Here is a 17673-nt window from a genome sequence, read left to right on the forward strand (position 1 = left end):
ATGTGCAGTACTAATACTACAGCAGGCTCTCGTGCGAGGCATAGCCCCCTTCCTTCTCCTGCGGTCTGTCAGTCAGAGTAATGTTGTCTAATTACTTTAACAGCCTCCACCAGCGGGATCCAGCTGAGTTTTAGGTCCCTGGCCCCACAGAGGATGAGTGGGATGACGTGAAATCTTAAATATTCACTGAGGAGCCTCGACCCCCATCCTTTCTCTTCCTCCTCCTCCTCCTCCTCCTCCTCCTCCTCCTGGGACCAAACAAGACTGTTCTCCTTCATCCCCACAAACAAGGTCAAAAATATTTCAGGAAGAGTCATGGGAAAGACTCAAACAAATAACAGCACCACATGGACCTTTTATTTTTCATCTGGAGTTGATCTCGTGATAAGATTTGAACAGGGTAAAGAACAACCTCGATGCAAGTTAACGCTTTTACACTCGGCCATTAATTATGATCAAAAGCAGAACTTGTAGCAGGAATGTATATCACTTCAAGACAGCTACATTTCTCAGTTCATGAGGAAATACCAGGGCCCGATTTTCACATTAGCACTTGTCAGGGCCAAATCCATATATTTTGTATTTTTAATTTCAATTTGATGAAATTATCTAAACTCAATGTCCAGAGTTGTGGGATTCAGTTTAACTGGACTTTTATTTTGTAAAACTCTTGTTTTGTCTAAAATGTTTAATGCCTTCCTGCAAGAAAATCTCTTTATTTTTAGCTCAGTCCAGATCCTTTCTGGACACCTCAAATCTAGAAAGAACAGGTACACAGTATTTCAGCAACAAGACGCAGAGACAGTACCAAAATAAGCCAAACTCACTTTTATGGAAAACTTTGTCAGCTGCTTTTCTGCTCCCTCCTCCTGATATGGACACACAGCCTGACACAGCCTCGCTATAAACACAATCGGAGCAGATCAGTACAGAGGTTCTGAACTGTAAATATTTATGTAGATTATATAAGTAATAGTAAGGCAAAGTCTGCATGGGACTGCCCACAGAAAACCATCTTTGGGAAACAGGGTGAGGGTTTTTTTTCTCATTAAAAATAGAGGTTTTTGACAGATGGTATGTTTTTTTTAAGTATCAGCAAAAGGAATGACAAATAATTACACAGCTGTCTGTGTGAACAAGTCATCTGCATGGGGAAGTTTTTTATAGCATTAAAAAGACTCATTCAAGACTCATAAACGTCTCCACTAAACACTGAATAAAAGTCCAGTTGGATTTGTACCAAATCACCACATTTAACAGAGTTTTATAGATTTTATAAAGGCATTCTCTGACACAATAATTATTGAATCTGGTATTGGGGGTAAAACATATGACATAATTAAAGAAATAGTATTGAACGTTTCTCTCATAAACTAACAGATGTTAAATCCTGTTGATGCTACACTGACTTAATCAGGTGAATGGTGTCTGTCATTCGTACGTCTGTTCTCACACTAACTATCTAACTTTGGGCTCCATGTATGATCACTGTACTTAAGTCTCCCACCACAAACTGTTTCACTGATTTTGGTGAAACTGGATCATATTTTATGGAGAAAATGAGAGAGAGAGTTTTCTAATTGACAGTAGCTGCCAACTGTAGCTGCAGTTAGCTTTGGTTAGCTCAGTTTGTTAGCTGGGCTGCCCACACTATAAGCTCAGAGCACCAGGAGGGTGTTGGTGTTTGTACCAACAGGAAGAGGAGGTGTTCAGGCCTGGAACGTGCAGGGGAATGCATTCTGGGAGCTGATGTCATGCCAGGACCGATGCTGTGTGAGTGGGCGATGTAGCCGTATGCTGGCTGCTTTATTGCACTTGAAGTTTGTCTGTTAGTAAAGTTGTCGACTCGCTAGTTTTTGATCATAAGTAATGTAATCAGAACAAATACTCTGACACCTACTGCACATGATACTGTTCTCTACTTAGAGACATATAGGCCTACTGACACTTTATTTATTAATCCATTTATACACCACCTTTTGTTTTATGACATTTTTATTGCATGTATGCTAAATATATGTTTTTTCAACAGTTCATTTTCAGCAGAGTTTACACACAGGAAGTAGTGGAAGAAGAGGTACAGCTTCAATAGCAGGATATTTTTGAAAAAGTAGAAATATGTTTGCCAAGCAGAGGTCATGACATTCAAATTTTGGTTCTACCATTCATGAAAAAAAGAGTTATAAAATGGTGCATTTAATTTAAATGTATATCTATTTTATCTTTGATGTGCAAAACATATCAAATCGAGAAACAGAATTCATACATACAATCCAATGTTCTAAAAGCTGACAAGAGTTTTGAGTTGTAAATACTGAGCTTTCTATCAGCTTTACACTGTGAGTAAACTAGTAATATTGCAGTGTTCATGTGCAAGGCTGAGGTTTAGGAGTTTTCCACTGGTGTCAGCAGTGTTTGATATTAGCTGCAGCAGGTGCAGGTGTTGCAGGTGGAGTTAGTGATGGTCAGTCGTCATTGTTGCAGTCTGTACACAGAATCTGGTTGCGGTCGGGGAAGAATCCGGAGCCCACCAGCGACACAGAGCAGCGTGAACACTTAAAGCACGGCTGGTGCCACTGCCGGTCCTCAAAAGAAACATACTTCCCGTCTCCAAACCCTGTGAGACACAAACACAACACATGAGCGACTAATGAAGGAATGTTTTACTCTGAGTTTAAAATAGAGTTTAATAACAGCCCTGTAGCACTGTGGAAGAGACTGAAATGAATTTGTGATAACATCAGCAGCACTTGGCAATAATCATAAGTAAACACTGCCAGCTCTGTCAACCTGCCGGTGTTCTGGTTCATCGCTGTGGTCAAAAGCATCTCATTCAAGTTCTCATTTAACTGTGGCATGAAAAGATAATGGACCTTGTTGTCTGATGTTTAATTATCCTGTTCCTCTGTGTAGAGTTGTTATGTGATTAAAGCATCTTTTGATTTATCCTGGTGAGAACTGGTTTGGTCTGTAATTTGTTATCAGGATGTTTGTTTTTGTGTTTCTACACACACTCTTTAATCAGTTTTCAAATTTCAAATCATAATGTGACAGCAATGTGATGTAGTGGTGTGATAGAGCTACAGATAATATACCTCACTCTGCAGACACAGTTGGAGACTAGCCTGTGAACAGAGTGAAGCATCCAGCAGCTCAAGAATGAGATATTTCCCTCAGGAGTTGGTGGAGACCAAAAACAGAGCTAAAGGAGAGTGAATATTGGACGTAAATTGTCCAGTTATATTGTTCCTTAACTGCTGGATGTATACACGCTCAGCTGTTTCTAACAGGTTCACTATATAAATGTAAAAGGTTAATGTCAATATTGTGTTCACAACTTGTCCCTGCTGCTGCCAAGTGGCTAAAAATAAAAAACCCAACAAGAAATCAGTTATTGACAGTTTTAAGCTTATCATCAATCAAAATCAATCAAGTGTTTTTGATACTAAATATAGTCAGTATCGTATCAGCAATAGACATTAAAGCTATTACCTTGTGTAATCAACTCACTATATATTTTCATGGTTACTGGCAGGGTCCACCATTCCCAGGTGGGATTCAGGAGGTAAACACTAAAACATGTTCTCCAGTGTTAGTGTTTGTCATTTTATGTCGTTATTGTCAGACTCACTGTTTACAGTTCATTCACTCCTGACAAAGTATTAAAACTGTATTAAATGAGTGCCAATACAAAGTCATTTGTTTGGACAGCAGGAAGAAACTGCACAATACAAGGAGGGGAAATATGCAACCATGCAAAACCATGTGGAAGGTTGTGAGTCACCTGACTGCCTACACCTGTTCGTGGAAGACAATTGCCTTGGCAGACGATAGACAGACAGGAATCGGTGGATCATAAATTAGGAGATGATAAACAACATCAAATCTGAATTGAACCTGGGATGTGCCACAATCATAGTCATGTTAACCAACAGATCAAAACTTAACCCATGACTGACCTGTGATGGCCGTGTTGCAGCCAGCACACTTTTTGGCATACAGGCTGCTGAAACACTTGACACAGTATGGACTCTCCCCCTGCGAGGTGAAGGGTTGGCCAGCCAGGGGAACTTTGCAGCCTGTGCAGAGAAAACACTCTTTGTGCCACACCTCGTCCCTATAGGTCACCCCTCCTTTGGTGAGAGCCTGCAGGACACGACAAGGACACTGTGTCAGTAAAATGTGACCAGTTCAAATATTTTTTTAGTTACACCTGGCAACATTTGGTACAAAGCTGTTGTCTGGTGGCTTCTTCTTTTGAGTTTCTCTTGATAAAGTTTGAGTTTCAGTATAAATGAATGATATGAGCAGTGTTTCCATGACATTGTAAAAGAGCTCACTAAGTTTAGAAAGAAAACAAAACAAAAACTTCATTTTATCACTTATGACCATCGTTAGCTGACTTTGAATACAGTCCTCTACTCTTAGACATTTTCATGAGGCTCCACTGTTCATCACTTCTTCACCTGTCAAACCTTTCAATTCAATTTTTTTACATTGTTTTCACACCTTTCACGCTATCTGTATATGCACAAATGAAAGACAATTAATCACATTTAGATCATACAATAAACTGACTAATAGAATACTGGTTGCAAACAACTTCAACACTGAACTTTGAACAGTCTCTGGTTCTGGATTCTGAAATGTGAGGGTTTGCTGCTTTTTAATATTTGCTTGTAAATTGAATATTTTAGGTGTTGGACTGATGGCTGGATAAAAAAGACATTTGAAGATGTCAGCTTGAGCTCTGGAATTGGAGTTTTTTAATAGAATTCAATTCAACATCAATGCTGATCATCGTGCTGTGTCTCAGGCTTGGTTCACCTTTTTGCAGTGGCTGCACTGAGGAGCAAACCTGCCCTCATAGCAGGGCACACAGTAGTAGTTGTTTTTGTCTGGGATGAAGGCCTCGGCACCGATTGGCTTCTCACAGCTGTGACACACAAAACAGTCCTCATGCCATGCAGAGCCACCGTACTCCAACATCCTGGATCCTGTCAGAGAGGGAGCAGATGAGGACGGAAAATGAGATGTTTGTGATTGTTTGCTGTTATCCTCTCTGACATTTGAACGCCTGTGTGTCACTCTTTGATCTGACTGTGTTGTAACTATACGCTGGAATGAAATCTGATAGCGTTCACATGAATGCTGAGAAGACCAGAAGTGATGATTCAGTGTGACGGCTAAACCTGTTCTCACACAGGCCTCCTGCACCGTACAATTACATCAGCTTATCTTGCATCAAAACAATCTGACAAGCTGTAACAAAGCAATGCGGAGCTCACATTCACAGCTGCACAGCAACACAGATTTTTTATTTATTTTACAGTTTCAGCCATTTCATAAGTGGCTCTTTGTCCACTCTCATATACATAAGAGCTTCACTTCAGGAGTTTATAAAAGTGGCAGTAACACTGGCCTTCTTTTAGTTTTGGGGCCTGGTTTGCAGCCCAAAGGCATAACAGTGTTTTGAACTTGAACTTGGCTGCACTGTTAAGAAAACGCAGAAAGGATAGCAGCATTTAAAGGCTGAACAGAAACTGAAAATGACTGTTCAGTTCAGCTCAAAACGGATGAGTTATAATATCCCATACTACCCACAGGTCCGGGTAATTTTCAGTCATTCGACACCACTACTGCACTTGTGTCATCAGAGCCCAGAGTTCAAAAGCCTGCTGGGAGAAACTTTCAGCAGAGCAAGGAATCATCCTGTCACATGTAAGATGTCACGCCCTGGATAACAGAAACTTATCATCCCCTTTATCCCTGCAAAGACAGGGTGTGAACTTTTACTCAAAGATATGAACCAAAGAAGGTTTGTGTATGCGTGTGTGTATGCGTGTGTGTGTATGTACCAGGCATGACTGTCTTGTCGCAGGCCGCACACTTGGAGGAGAACTCGTTGCAGTAGCAGTCGCTGCACACGAGCGCGTCAGCCTGGCTGGTAAAGGGCTCGTCGGCCAGAGAGCGGTCGCAGCGGAAACAGCGGAAACAGTGCTCATGGTAATGTCTGTCCTCATAGAAGAGCTCCTGAGGAAGAGGAGAGGGAGGTCAAACTGAACAGTTAGATGCTGTGAAAGCAGGTCTGGATTAAAATGGTGTTTTGATAAAAACCTAAATATTGTTTATAATCAAAGGTATTTAATAAAAACATTGTAAAAATTCTAATTTGAATGCTACATTTCTTCTTTTACAGAGATTCAGACCTTCAAACCTTCAGTGTAAAATCAAATCAAATCAAATCAATTTTATTTGTATAGCCCAAAGTCACAAAGTACATTTTCCTCAGAGGGCAAAAGACATGCAATAATACAACTACATGCATATGTTAATAGAAGGGACAATCTAAGTGTAATCACACACATCTAAGAGCTTTTACTGACTGGTATGACTAGTAGCTTATGTTTATTTTGTAGTTTATTTTCAGACTAATAAGAATTTATTGATGATAAGAATCATGTTTTTCCTAACAGTGAATAATCAAGCAAACTACACTAAACTTGATATGTTGTTACTCCTCACAGGGAGATTCTCTATTTCCTGCCCTGCCTTAGGTCAGAGGTCAAACACAGGTTCAGTGTTTTTGGCCGTCCGTTGACATAAACCCAAAGTTTCCAGTTTTCTCCGGCACCCTGCTGTCCTCCAAACAGAGGAGCGTTAACAGAGACATGTCTTCATTGTTGTTGTCCTAAATATCAGAATAACCCACTCTGTGATTTTCTTTCGAACAGCTGTTTGTGTTCCAGTTCATCTGCAGTTCAAGCAAGCTCTGTGATGGATGAAGGCTGAATGTTGTTATATGTAGAGGAGAGACAGCCAAAGCAAGCAGGAGCCTAATTTACTGCCAGTCCCTCATTGGGAGTCCATAATTCACAGGACACTGATGGCCTCATGACGTCTGTGGGTGTTTCCTCCAGGACAGTGTTTTTCATTTTCACTAACTACAGCTTTCAGGCAACTTAAAGAGGATTACAGACAGTTTGGTGTTCTTCAAGTAGAGTTATGTTTTCCATGAACGCCAGCTGGTTTATAAAAGCCCTTAGAAAATGGAGCATAATGCAGCTGGACATTAGCTTGGCTTTATGAATGAATTGTTTTTTTAGAGTAAATCTAGAGTAGAAGCATGAATTGAAAATACTTAACTTCAAATAATGAAGCACTAGCTCACCTTGGCATTATGGCCGATGATTTCTTTACATTCCTGGCAGGTGTTGGCGTGCAGGCGGTCATAGCAGGGGATGCAGTGAGGGCTGTCCTCCACCTGGATGTATTTGCGTCCACACAGGGGCTCGTTGCAGTTTTTGCAGTTGAAGCGGTCACTCATGATGTCTTTTTCTGGCTGACCTGCAAATGGAGAATTCACAGGCACAGTTTAGCATTCACTATTAGCAAGAAGACAGGTCAGGAAGGAGGAGTGAGATTAGTATAACAGAGAGAGAAAGCAGGATGAAGGGAGGCAGACAGTTTTTGGATATACAGCTTGGAAATAAAGAACAGGAGAGACAAAAACATGAGGGGAAGCAAATATAGGTTTTTAAAAAGAGTCAAAGACACTTTATACGATAGTTAAAAAGTAATCCTAGACAACTGGAAATCCAACTTTTAAAGCAGTTGTAAGAAGGCGAGTTTAGAGTAACTTCTGAACACAGATCGGTGCAGTCACAGATGTGCTTGGGGAGAGTGTTCCACATTGATGCTATGGAAAAGGGCAAAGCACCCCAGGCTCTGTGATTATTCCTGGAGACTGCGAACAGGAGGTCGTCAGAGGAATGGAGGGTGTGGGAGGGAGCATGATGGTGGAGAAGGTCTGTGAGGTAGGAGGGGGCCTGGTTATGGAGGCCTTTGTGAGATAAGACAGAGCCTGTGCAGGTTCTTTTAAACAGGGGCAAGTGAGCCAATAAGCAGCAGAGCTTTGGATGTACTGGAGTTTATTTAGGACTTTGCATGACACACCACAAAGAATGCTATTGCGTTAGTTGAGTCTGGATGTAATGAAAGCATTGATCAAAATTTCAGCAGCAGAAAGGTCGAGAGACAAGCTATATATATGTGAAGGCTACTTTGGTAATGAGGTTTGTGTGGAGGCTGCTGTTGAAAATTACTCCAAAGTTACATATGTGTGGGGAGAGAGAGGGTGGAGTTATCGATGGTGAGAAGTGAGTGTAATGGGTGTGAGGTTGGACCCAAAAACAGCACAGACTGAGACCAGTGTTGGAACAGTTCAACAGTTTATTGACCAAACAGGGTCCCAAAAATCCACAACAGAGCCAGCCAAAATAGTCCAACTCTCCAGCCGAAACCTCCAGGGAGGGGAATCCAAGCAAACAGGAGACAGACAAGGGGCGAGCAGGCAGAGGAATCAGGGACAAGAGGCTGGTCAGGTTACCTGGGCAGGGACGATGAGGGATAGGCGGGGTCGAAACTGGGGAAGCAATCCAAAGATAAACATGCAGGAGTTTAGCATGCTGCTGAAGACAATCTGGCAGAGACATAGTGGAAGGAGTGGGTTTAAATCAGGTGAGGGAACACAGGTGAAGGAGGTTGCACTGATCAGGTGGGAGTGGCCGGCAGGTGATTGGAAAAGTACTGGCAGGAGGGATGAAAAACCAGGAGCGAATCATGACAGTGAGTGGTTTTTGCTGAGTGACTTGGGACCAGTGATGATCAGATTGGATCAATCACAGTTTACTTTTAGTACATTGGTCTACATCAACAGTTTAATCTCAGTCATAAGTTGCAGTGACGATGCGTTTAGTGGAAATGTAAAGCTGCACATCATGGGCGTAACTGTGGAAGTAGAAACCATGATGATGGTGATGATGACGTAGGGAGAATGAACAGGAGAACACCAAACACTGAACCCTGAGGGACGCCTCGGGACAGAGGAGTGATAGGAGAGTTAAGATTGGAGAGAAGAAGGTGTCTGGAGCGAGAAGATGAGCAGAGTCTGAGAGAATGAGGATGTTGTTGGCTGGTTGCTGCTCTACACAATCATTTCCAATCCAATACAACACATACAATTTAAATGAACCTTCAGCATGCAAGATGGAGAGGGATTACTGAAAGACATCATCCTGCAGTTAGCGATTAAGTATTGTTTTTACATCCAGAACTCCTTTCCTGCAGAGAAGGGCTGAATGAAGACTTATGGCTGACTTATTGTAAGTCAGTCCAGTAATGATAGAACTGCTTCTCCTGCTTCATCATTACTCACAAATAAATGAAAGCTTGTAATGTTGGCCTCTCCCTTAACCTCAGTACAAACCCCCCTGCGGTGGTTTGGCATAGAGAAAGAACAACTAAACAATATTAATTGTCGGAGCTCTCTCCAGGGCTTCATCTTCTGTGTTTGGCTCGTCTTTAAAGGACTCTCGTTTATCTATTTTATTTCTTTTGTCCACAACTTTCTCTTAAATACATAACATTCCCTTGGTATCAGTAACACAAAGACTTACACTCGTATGCTTTTAAGATTATTGCTGCAATTTGTTATTTGAAATTATTGTGATTGCCACAATGTGCTGTATTCTCTGACAGCTGTGGACGTTTCACAGAGATGATTATATCTGGCTCAGAGAATGTCACCATTTGCTCGATTAGTGCTTTTTAATTTTACCACGATAAGACTGTGCCCTTTTGTTCAGCACACTTTCCTTCTTTTCATAGTTTCCCATAAAAATAATTTCATCTATCAAATCTCACTTGTCTCATCATGGAGCTTTTTATGTCTTCATATCTGGCTTCATAACACTAAGCACACTCCCTTGGGGGAAATTGGGTCGATCTCCAAAAATGAATTGGAGTTTAACTCTAAGCATGTCATCATATTGACCATGGAGATAATTTTTTAGCTCAATGACCCAAAAAGGATTAGGATGATGATGCAGGAGGAGAAGATTTTTTTGGTCCACGAGGAGTGTAACAAGAAGTAAGAAATAAGAAGAGGGAACAACACTCAGTGAGCATGGTTTTATCATCACTTCAATGTGCCCAGTCGAAAACTGGGCTACATTTATAAAGTTTGAACCAAATTCCAGTGACTATGTGCAGGTACTAAAATATTGGCATTGTAATGCTGTTTGAAAAAATGTGTTTTATAGCCCAGACTTCTGAAAGAAACATCAGTTTTTACTTCTGACTGCCTGTAGTTGGTAAAATGTAATGACTTGTCAGGAGCCTCTTAACAAGGGGATTCATCTTAAGAGTCTAAATATATGTCTTAATTGATAGTTTGTGGAACAGAAGAAGAACAGGTGGAAATAAAGCTTGGCACATCATCCCACCATTATTACTGAAGACACTGAGGGTCTATCACCTCGTGTTCAGCAGCAGCAAAGGAAATGAGTGAGGAAATGAAGTGTGGGAGGTTAAAATACGCTCCTGTAGAACAGTTAAGACCGGGCAGGCAGGCCTCAGAAAGATATACACAGTGTGGATGAAGATTATGGATCAGTCTCCAGAGTTTGGGTATATGTTCATGCTCAGGATCACGCCTGGAACATTTACAAAGGCAGACATTGAAGCATTTCACTTGGAAACAGTCATTGTTTATAATTTCCCCCACCCTATTTTGGGCACAGAGAGACTTTGACATGTTTCTACAACGTCAGAAAAGAGGAGGTGGATTCAACAAACTACAGCTGAGAAACCATGTGGCTTTGAAATCTCCCAGAGGGATGGAGGATCAAGAACCCCCTGATCCTCCTCTCCTCAGAGGTGAAAGATGTCACGGGCTAGGTCGAAATGACCTTGATGCAAACTAATGCCAAGGTATTGTTTCCTCAGAAAATCATTTTTTGTGGTTTGTTATGAAGCTGGAGAGAATTAGACATCAGTTATGAAGAAGGCTTCCCGCTCCACAAAGCTGAATTTTACAGGTACACCACTTCATGCTCTATAACCTCCAAGTATTTGCATCTGGACTGTTAAAGAGTCAGCTTGAAAGTGCAGTTTACATTCCTCATGTCTGACTCCTATCAAACATTTTGTTTCTAATAACCAATGATTCAGCAATTTCAGATAAACATAAAAAGGATAAACACCGTCTGCTCTCAGTCACGTCCTAAAGCTGATGCCAGAAGCAGAAACTCCCTCTGCTCCACAGCACGGTCAGAGACTGTTTCTCCCTGTGCCATATTAGCACAATACTGAGGACATCCCTCATACTATACATCCCTCCCTGCAGATAACCGCACAGCTTCCTCTTCGAGGGCATCAAGTTAGGTCAACAAAACAAGTAGGAAAACCAAACTGAGACCAAACATCACATCCTATGTCTGTTTTCTGTCAGATTGCTGTCTGGATGGGGAAATTAGCCCAACTTCCCTCTTAAATGTCTAAAGAGGTTCGAGTTTCTATTCCCGTCCATCTATGTCTACGATGATAGAACAATGGCTTTCCTTCCGGACATAGTCTTCCAGGTTTTGAGCTTTATTTTTCTCTTCCTGAGCCACAACATCTGCAAACACATTTTGTGGTGTCCAGCTGTTGTCTGTCATCAAATTCTCCTTTAGGCATCCAATAGGGAATTCTTATGGCCTTGGTGCCAAAACACAACAGCATCTAATTAAAATCCAACATTGTTCAAACCAATATTTTATGGTTCCTACAGGACAGTCCATTCTAACTTTACAGTCAGCTATACAATAGCAAATATAATAAGACTAAAACAGTTCGATATGTGGCACAACCAGGAGGACATTGGCTTAGCTTTGCTCTGAGACTGAAAGCAGGAGACACTTTTAGCTTCACTTGAAGTCATGACTTTCCAGAATCTTCTCAACTCGTTTCTATATTCTGAGAACATTCTTTACTTCCATACATCATCTTGCTTTAAGGCCACAACTGTGAATAAAAATGTGTTGAGCAGCTGTTCATCTTCACACCATACATACTCTCTGACATTAATAGTCTAAGACACTGACTCACATGTAGTCAGTGCTTTGTTTAAGAGGTGTTCACTCTACAGGTGTCCTCTTGGACCACATCCAGAAATACTTGTCGCCCCTGTTCTCCTCCTTACCGTGAGACATTAAACCAAACAGTCATCCATCCTGTCTAAGTACTCTTTCTCTGTAGTAGCACGGCTGCTCAAACTATTTAAGGCCACAATTCACCTTAATGAGTGGACATGTTGAATTCTTCACCGATACACCGACATGATCTGTCCCAGTGAGAGATTTACAAGAGTCACTTGGCTCTGAGAGCTTTGTAGCGGCAGCCAAATGGCAACTGTCTCCCAGGATCAGCCACCGGGCCTCCTGTCTCATGTCCCTTCATGGCTCGCTGCTGTTGTTTTACTTCTCAACAACCTGACAGTTTCTTATGACCGGAGCCAGGAACTCTGCGAGCCGTGGGAGCTGCTGCCGGGTGTTAGTGTTTATTTTCCCAGTGCAGGAATTTAGACTTGTGTCTGAGGTTTACAAACCAGATTATTCCATGATGAAAACCGCTGTCACACGTAATAAAACCTAGTGGAAAACATTTGTAGGTAAGTGTTAAATCTGTCACAACCACAAAAAATATATTCATGCATTACAAAACAGCCTCAGTACCTTTTTTTGTTGTGACGTGATACATTCCCTCTCTGAAACAGGCACCTGATTCTCAGCTCTACACTGTCCTGTATGTTTAAAACAGACCTTTGACTCTTTTCATATTCTTTTAATGCTTCAGCTCACAAACTGCTCTCCTTTCACTGTACACCTTCTACAGACAGGAAGTGGGTTTTTAGCCATGCTCACAGTGTAAAATTCCAGTTAATTGGTCAGTCCATGACTTCCACACTGAAATATTTCAACAACTATTAAATGGATTGCCATGAAATTAGGTTTAAATATTAATGTTCCACTCAGGATAAACTGTAACAACTTCAGCCATCCTCTGATTTGACCTAGGTGCAGCCTTACAGGGCTGTAGACTGTCTTACAATCACTGCTTTCACTTCTGCTGATTTACACTCATTAAAGAACCCAAACTGTGTGTGTGCAGTTCAAACAGGAAAGTGTGTAACAGTGTTTGTTTTTAATTACTGACCCATTTTACTGTTTATTCCCCCTGAAATGGATTAGGGTACTTTAACAGCCTCTAAAGCTCAAAACAGTCCTCATACTGTGTGACTCCTGGATTGCATAACCTGGATTTTGGAAGGTGAATGAGAATATTGACAGAGGCACAATACTGTGTAGAACACATTAACAACAGAGGAGCCCTGCAGCACTGAAGGGAAAGTGACACTCTCATGGTTGAAGCTATAAACTGCTGAGAAAAAACACAGAAAAGCAGACTGGTCTCTGATGGCTGTCAGATGACTGCGCTCCCTTTCATCCCCAGTACAAAGACACTCAATGTGGTGTGGCTTCCTGCAGATCACAAGGCCAATTTCAGCTGCACGCACACAAATCAAAATGAACACATATCGTACATTTTGTTGTCGCTGATTAAAGGTCTCGTCAGGTCGAAGCGCTTCTTGCTGTTTTAAACAATGACCATATTGTGAGATAGTGAGTCAGCACTTCTCTAACATCATTTCTGTTACTTCATCATGTAAAAGTAAATTCAGGTCACATCAGTGTCAAAGATTGAACTGTGAGGCTTTGATTCAAATAATTGTGTCGTTAATTACCTGCTCAGAAAATCAGTTTGATCAGTGTCAGTGGATATGCCTGCTAAATAAAGCCACATATCAAGCCTAGAACAATGGGAATAAAGTGCTTTTGAAGGTGAGCGCATATCTGGCTTTGTTTTATAAGGCTTCCTGCAGATCACATGGTCTATTTCAGCTGGACAAACACAATTCAACATGAACACATGATGTACATTTGGTCGTCTCTGATTAAAGATCTCATCAGGATGAAACACTTCTGGCTGTTTTAAACACTGATGTTATTTTCAGTTTGCAGATCTGTAAAATTATTTCATCTTAACTTTCAGCTTATAACTTTTGACACAAACCATAACATGATCAGTATCATTGGAGATCAATGACATAAAAACTGTCACACTAAGCCTATAACATTAAGCCTGTTAGAAGACAGAGAACATGTCTGCCTATGTTTTATGAGTCTCCAGCTGGCTGTTTGTTTCTCCACTCAAACAATGTGTGCTGCAGCTGCAGTTTCACCTCCGCAGCTCACCGCTGAACTGACTAACAGGTCTGACTTAGACAAAAAGTAAACAAGTCACCACCGTGCCAAAGCTTCAGCACACAGTGGCCTGATGCGACAGCTCCCGACCCCCACCGAGGCTCATAAGATGATTACTTACTTACTTTTATTACTAATAAAAAAAGTTCAGATTCTCCGATTTCTTTTAGGTATGGTATAGTTTTTCTTCTTCTGACATCTAACATGCTTTATTTTATAGTTAAATTAATAAAAATAATAATAAATAATAATAAAAAATAATATAATATAATATAATATAATATAATATAATATAATATAATATAATATAATATAATTCTAAGGTGAGGCTTTCCTGTAGTGAAATTTACATAGAAGAAAGTGTACCAAGTGAACAAATATTGATCAAATCAAAACTTTGAATTTTTAAGTAAAGTCCAGGATAATTATGATTGGTCCTCTGGGGAGCATGAATGTCTGCACAGAATTCCGTTACAATGTGTCCAAGAGTTGAGATATTTCAGTCCAGACGACAAGGAGTGACACAGCCATGCAAAGCGAAGCACTGCCTAAATATATATTTGAAATGTCTTAATGTTTGGATGAGAAAGAAAAGAATAGAAATACTGAAAAGAAGTTTAAAAAGATTATAATTAAGTGTGGTCATGAAGCTGAATGGGATATACAGTCATGCTACTTTTGGCAAACCTACTTGTTGCTCTTGGATTGTACTTCCAGCTGAACACTGACTGATGCAAATAAACAGTCGGCTTGATCTCAAATACCGTCAGCTATTATCCAAAGCAAAGAACACAAGTAAACTTATTTTTCCATCAGCTGCCAGCTGCCACCGGACAGTTCAAGAGCTGGGTGTTAATGTAACAATAGTTTATTTTCTGAGAGACTGCCGGCCTGTTGTCTCTGGTTCATGTTTGCTGCTGGGTTTATTTGACTTTGATTCTGAGCTTCATCTTTGTTGGGGGAGCTTCAGACAGGCTGAGGTTGGTTTCAGATGGAATCCTTGTTATCATGATGGGAACAAGGAAAGGCAAGGCAATGGTCACATTTAAAGATTTACACTTGCAGAGAGTTACAAAGGCTCTAAACTGAAGTGGAAACTGTACTGACTCATTAAAGGACTCATTTAGACATTAGGGGAAATATATTATTCTTCATAGTTAGATGAGATGACTGAAGCTACCATCAGCATACATAGACCTCTAAAGCTCACTGATTAACACGTTATATCTCCTTTATTTCATCCCAACAAACCCAGAAAAGTCAAATGTTTGGTTTGTCTCTGTGAGGTCACTGCCAAGAAACTGCTTTAGCATGTAAACTCACAAATTGGTGTTTTTACATTTCTCTTTGTGTACAGATTAAACATATAAGATTATATTCATTAGTAAGCTTTAGGCCTATTTTTAGACTCTGGCTAGACTTCTCTTGTTTTTGGTGCTTAATTACTGTATGCTAAGTTCAACTAATGGGCTGCTTGCTCCATCTTCATACTCTCTGCACTATTTCTATGTTCTTAGCCAAGATAATAAAGCTGATCACATAGAACAGAAATGGGATGGAAAAGTCAGTGAGGTGAGTGAGACTGACTCATGGTGAGACTCTTTTCATGACTGTCAGTCACTTCACAATATAAAATCATCTTCCTTTCTTATTTGTCTCTGGCTCGTCTCCAGTGATTGTACACAGACCAAACCTTCGCCCAACGCAAGAATTTCAGAGGAATGTGACTGTGGTCAAAACGTGGCAAAACCGTGTGGCTCCAACTCTGAGAGGAAAAAGAAAAAAATAGCAAACAAAAAAAAAAGCTTTTTTTTCTTCCGCCCTCTGTTTTCTAAAAAAAGGCAAAAGTCAGGAATTTCTTTCTGTGTGACACAAAAATAATAATAAGGAGTGAATGCAACCAGAGCTGGATTGTTTCAATAAATATATTAATTTCACCCCATTGGATTGGAACATGATGGCGGTATGGGGATAGGGTGCGGTGATGGAAACTATGAGTGGTGCTGGAGGGGGGGTGGGGTTGAGGGGTTTGCTGAGTCTCCAGAAGAAAATTTGTAATCTGAAGGAGACATGACATCACTCTAACTCAACGAGACTGAAAGGCTTGTTAACAGGCCTCCAGATGAATGAAAAAAAGACATATTCAAGTTTCAGTGTAAAGATTTGAACCTTATTTTGTGTCCCACCCAAACATTAAAGCGAGGGATCGTCTTCTTGTTCTTCTTCTCATAAATCCTACTTGAAACAGAGGCACAGCACTTATTCACAGTATCAGTTACTTACTTTGGACTCCAACCCCCAATAACATCCACTATTTCCTCACCCGAAAGAAAGAACATCCTTTCTGGGCCATCTTGGATGAGGTGGGTGGGATTATGCTTCAGTAAAGTTTATTTGTAAGCACTAAGGCACCCTTTATTAAGGGCTGATCATGTCTATCATAAAGCTTTTCAGATCACGTCTTTTATAGGAACACATTTTGGGTTGTCAGGTTGTGGTTGTTGTGACTCCCAGAAACAGGTTTTTCAAATTGGTAATAATGTTCATTTTATTCACGTTATTCATATGAATGCATATTAATAAATGAAATGTTCTGATTCTCAGTCTGCAGTCGTTAACTCAGAGCTCTGTTAACATAATTTAACTGATGTATGAACGCATTATTAGCTTCATTGCGTCATTTTAAGCGCCCTGTGAGCTGTGCCAAACAAAGAATATTCCAAATGTGCTGGATGCCTCAATAATGTGCAGTTATTCTGCACCAGGTGCAGACAGGTGAGGTTGTGTGCAGCCTCAGAGGAGCAGACATTACTGCGTGAGCAGATTACACCAATGTAAACTCAGTGAACACACTTTAAAGTCAGCCATCAGCCTCCTGCTCACTTTGAGTTGAAATAGCAGCCGTATGAATGTAAATGTGGACGTACCTCTGCGTGCGCAGCAGTCGGCCCTGGAGATGCTCACAGCAGTTTCTGTTCGTCTTTGGAGGATCTCTGCAGTTTGTCAGCTGCTCTGCTCTGCAGTGTAATATGACAGATCATTAAATCCTCCTCGTGGACTCCTGCGAGCTCAGAACTGACGGCTTTCCACTGACTGAAGCGTCTGTGTCTGGTGCGTAAAACCAAAGCTTTCTTCCAAACACCGCCCCTTTCTTTCCTCCTCTGTCTTTCCACTCCCTCTGTCTGTTTTCACCTTGTGGGGAGCTCAGGCTCAAAGTAGGTACACTCTCCACTCACTGTGTTTTTTTGGATGTAATTCAATATTTTAAACACACAGTAGATTTTTGGCTTCCAGCTCTGAACCACTTTATAATATCTAAATGGAAAATACATTCAATGATCTCAGTACTGAATGATGAGTGTGATGTGCTTTTCATTCGACATGTAGTCCTTGAGGGACTTTGTAATAATACATAATTCATTTAAATGTTGCTGATATTTGTACCCTGTTCTTTAAATCTCCTTCATAGTAACACGGTAATACTGAACGCAGCATTATAAATGTAGAGTGTTTATTAATGTTTACT

At 40.7% G+C, this 17673-nt stretch overlaps 1 protein-coding gene across 2 annotated transcripts; it reads right to left on the bottom strand.

The window, feature by feature from the left end:
* Window positions 1–1954: 1954 nt before the first annotated feature.
* Window positions 1955–17279, bottom strand: fhl3b (four and a half LIM domains 3b). 2 transcript variants are annotated; one of them, XM_027286101.1, is made up of 7 exons: window positions 17075–17279; window positions 8390–8425; window positions 7172–7347; window positions 5859–6033; window positions 4828–4997; window positions 3960–4146; window positions 1955–2617 (listed from the first exon to the last, which is right to left on the bottom strand). In XM_027286101.1, the coding sequence occupies exons 3-7, from the start codon at window positions 7325–7327 to the stop codon at window positions 2466–2468; spliced, it is 840 nt and encodes a 279-aa protein (XP_027141902.1). In that variant the 5' UTR covers window positions 7328–7347; window positions 8390–8425; window positions 17075–17279; the 3' UTR covers window positions 1955–2465. The 2 variants fall into 2 exon arrangements, with proteins under 2 accessions (XP_027141902.1, XP_010732392.1); XM_010734090.3 differs by lacking the exon at window positions 8390–8425 and having other exon boundaries at window positions 1956–2617; window positions 17075–17278.
* Window positions 17280–17673: the final 394 nt, after the last annotated feature.

Source organism: Larimichthys crocea, chromosome XIII (assembly GCF_000972845.2).
Source record: "Larimichthys crocea isolate SSNF chromosome XIII, L_crocea_2.0, whole genome shotgun sequence".
NCBI classification, from domain to species: domain Eukaryota; kingdom Metazoa; phylum Chordata; class Actinopteri; family Sciaenidae; genus Larimichthys; species Larimichthys crocea.

Excerpts from the sequence above, each read along its gene's own strand:
- fhl3b (XM_027286101.1), bottom strand. The coding sequence starts at position 7,327 with ATGAGTGACCGCTTCAACTGCAAAAACTGCAACGAGCCCCTGTGTGGA. Across the intron at positions 4,998-5,858 it reads CGACAAGACAGTCATGCCTG|GATCCAGGATGTTGGAGTAC; the intron begins GTACATACACAC and ends CCTCTCTGACAG. Across the intron at positions 4,147-4,827 it reads AGTGCAGCCACTGCAAAAAG|GCTCTCACCAAAGGAGGGGT; the intron begins GTGAACCAAGCC and ends CGTGTCCTGCAG.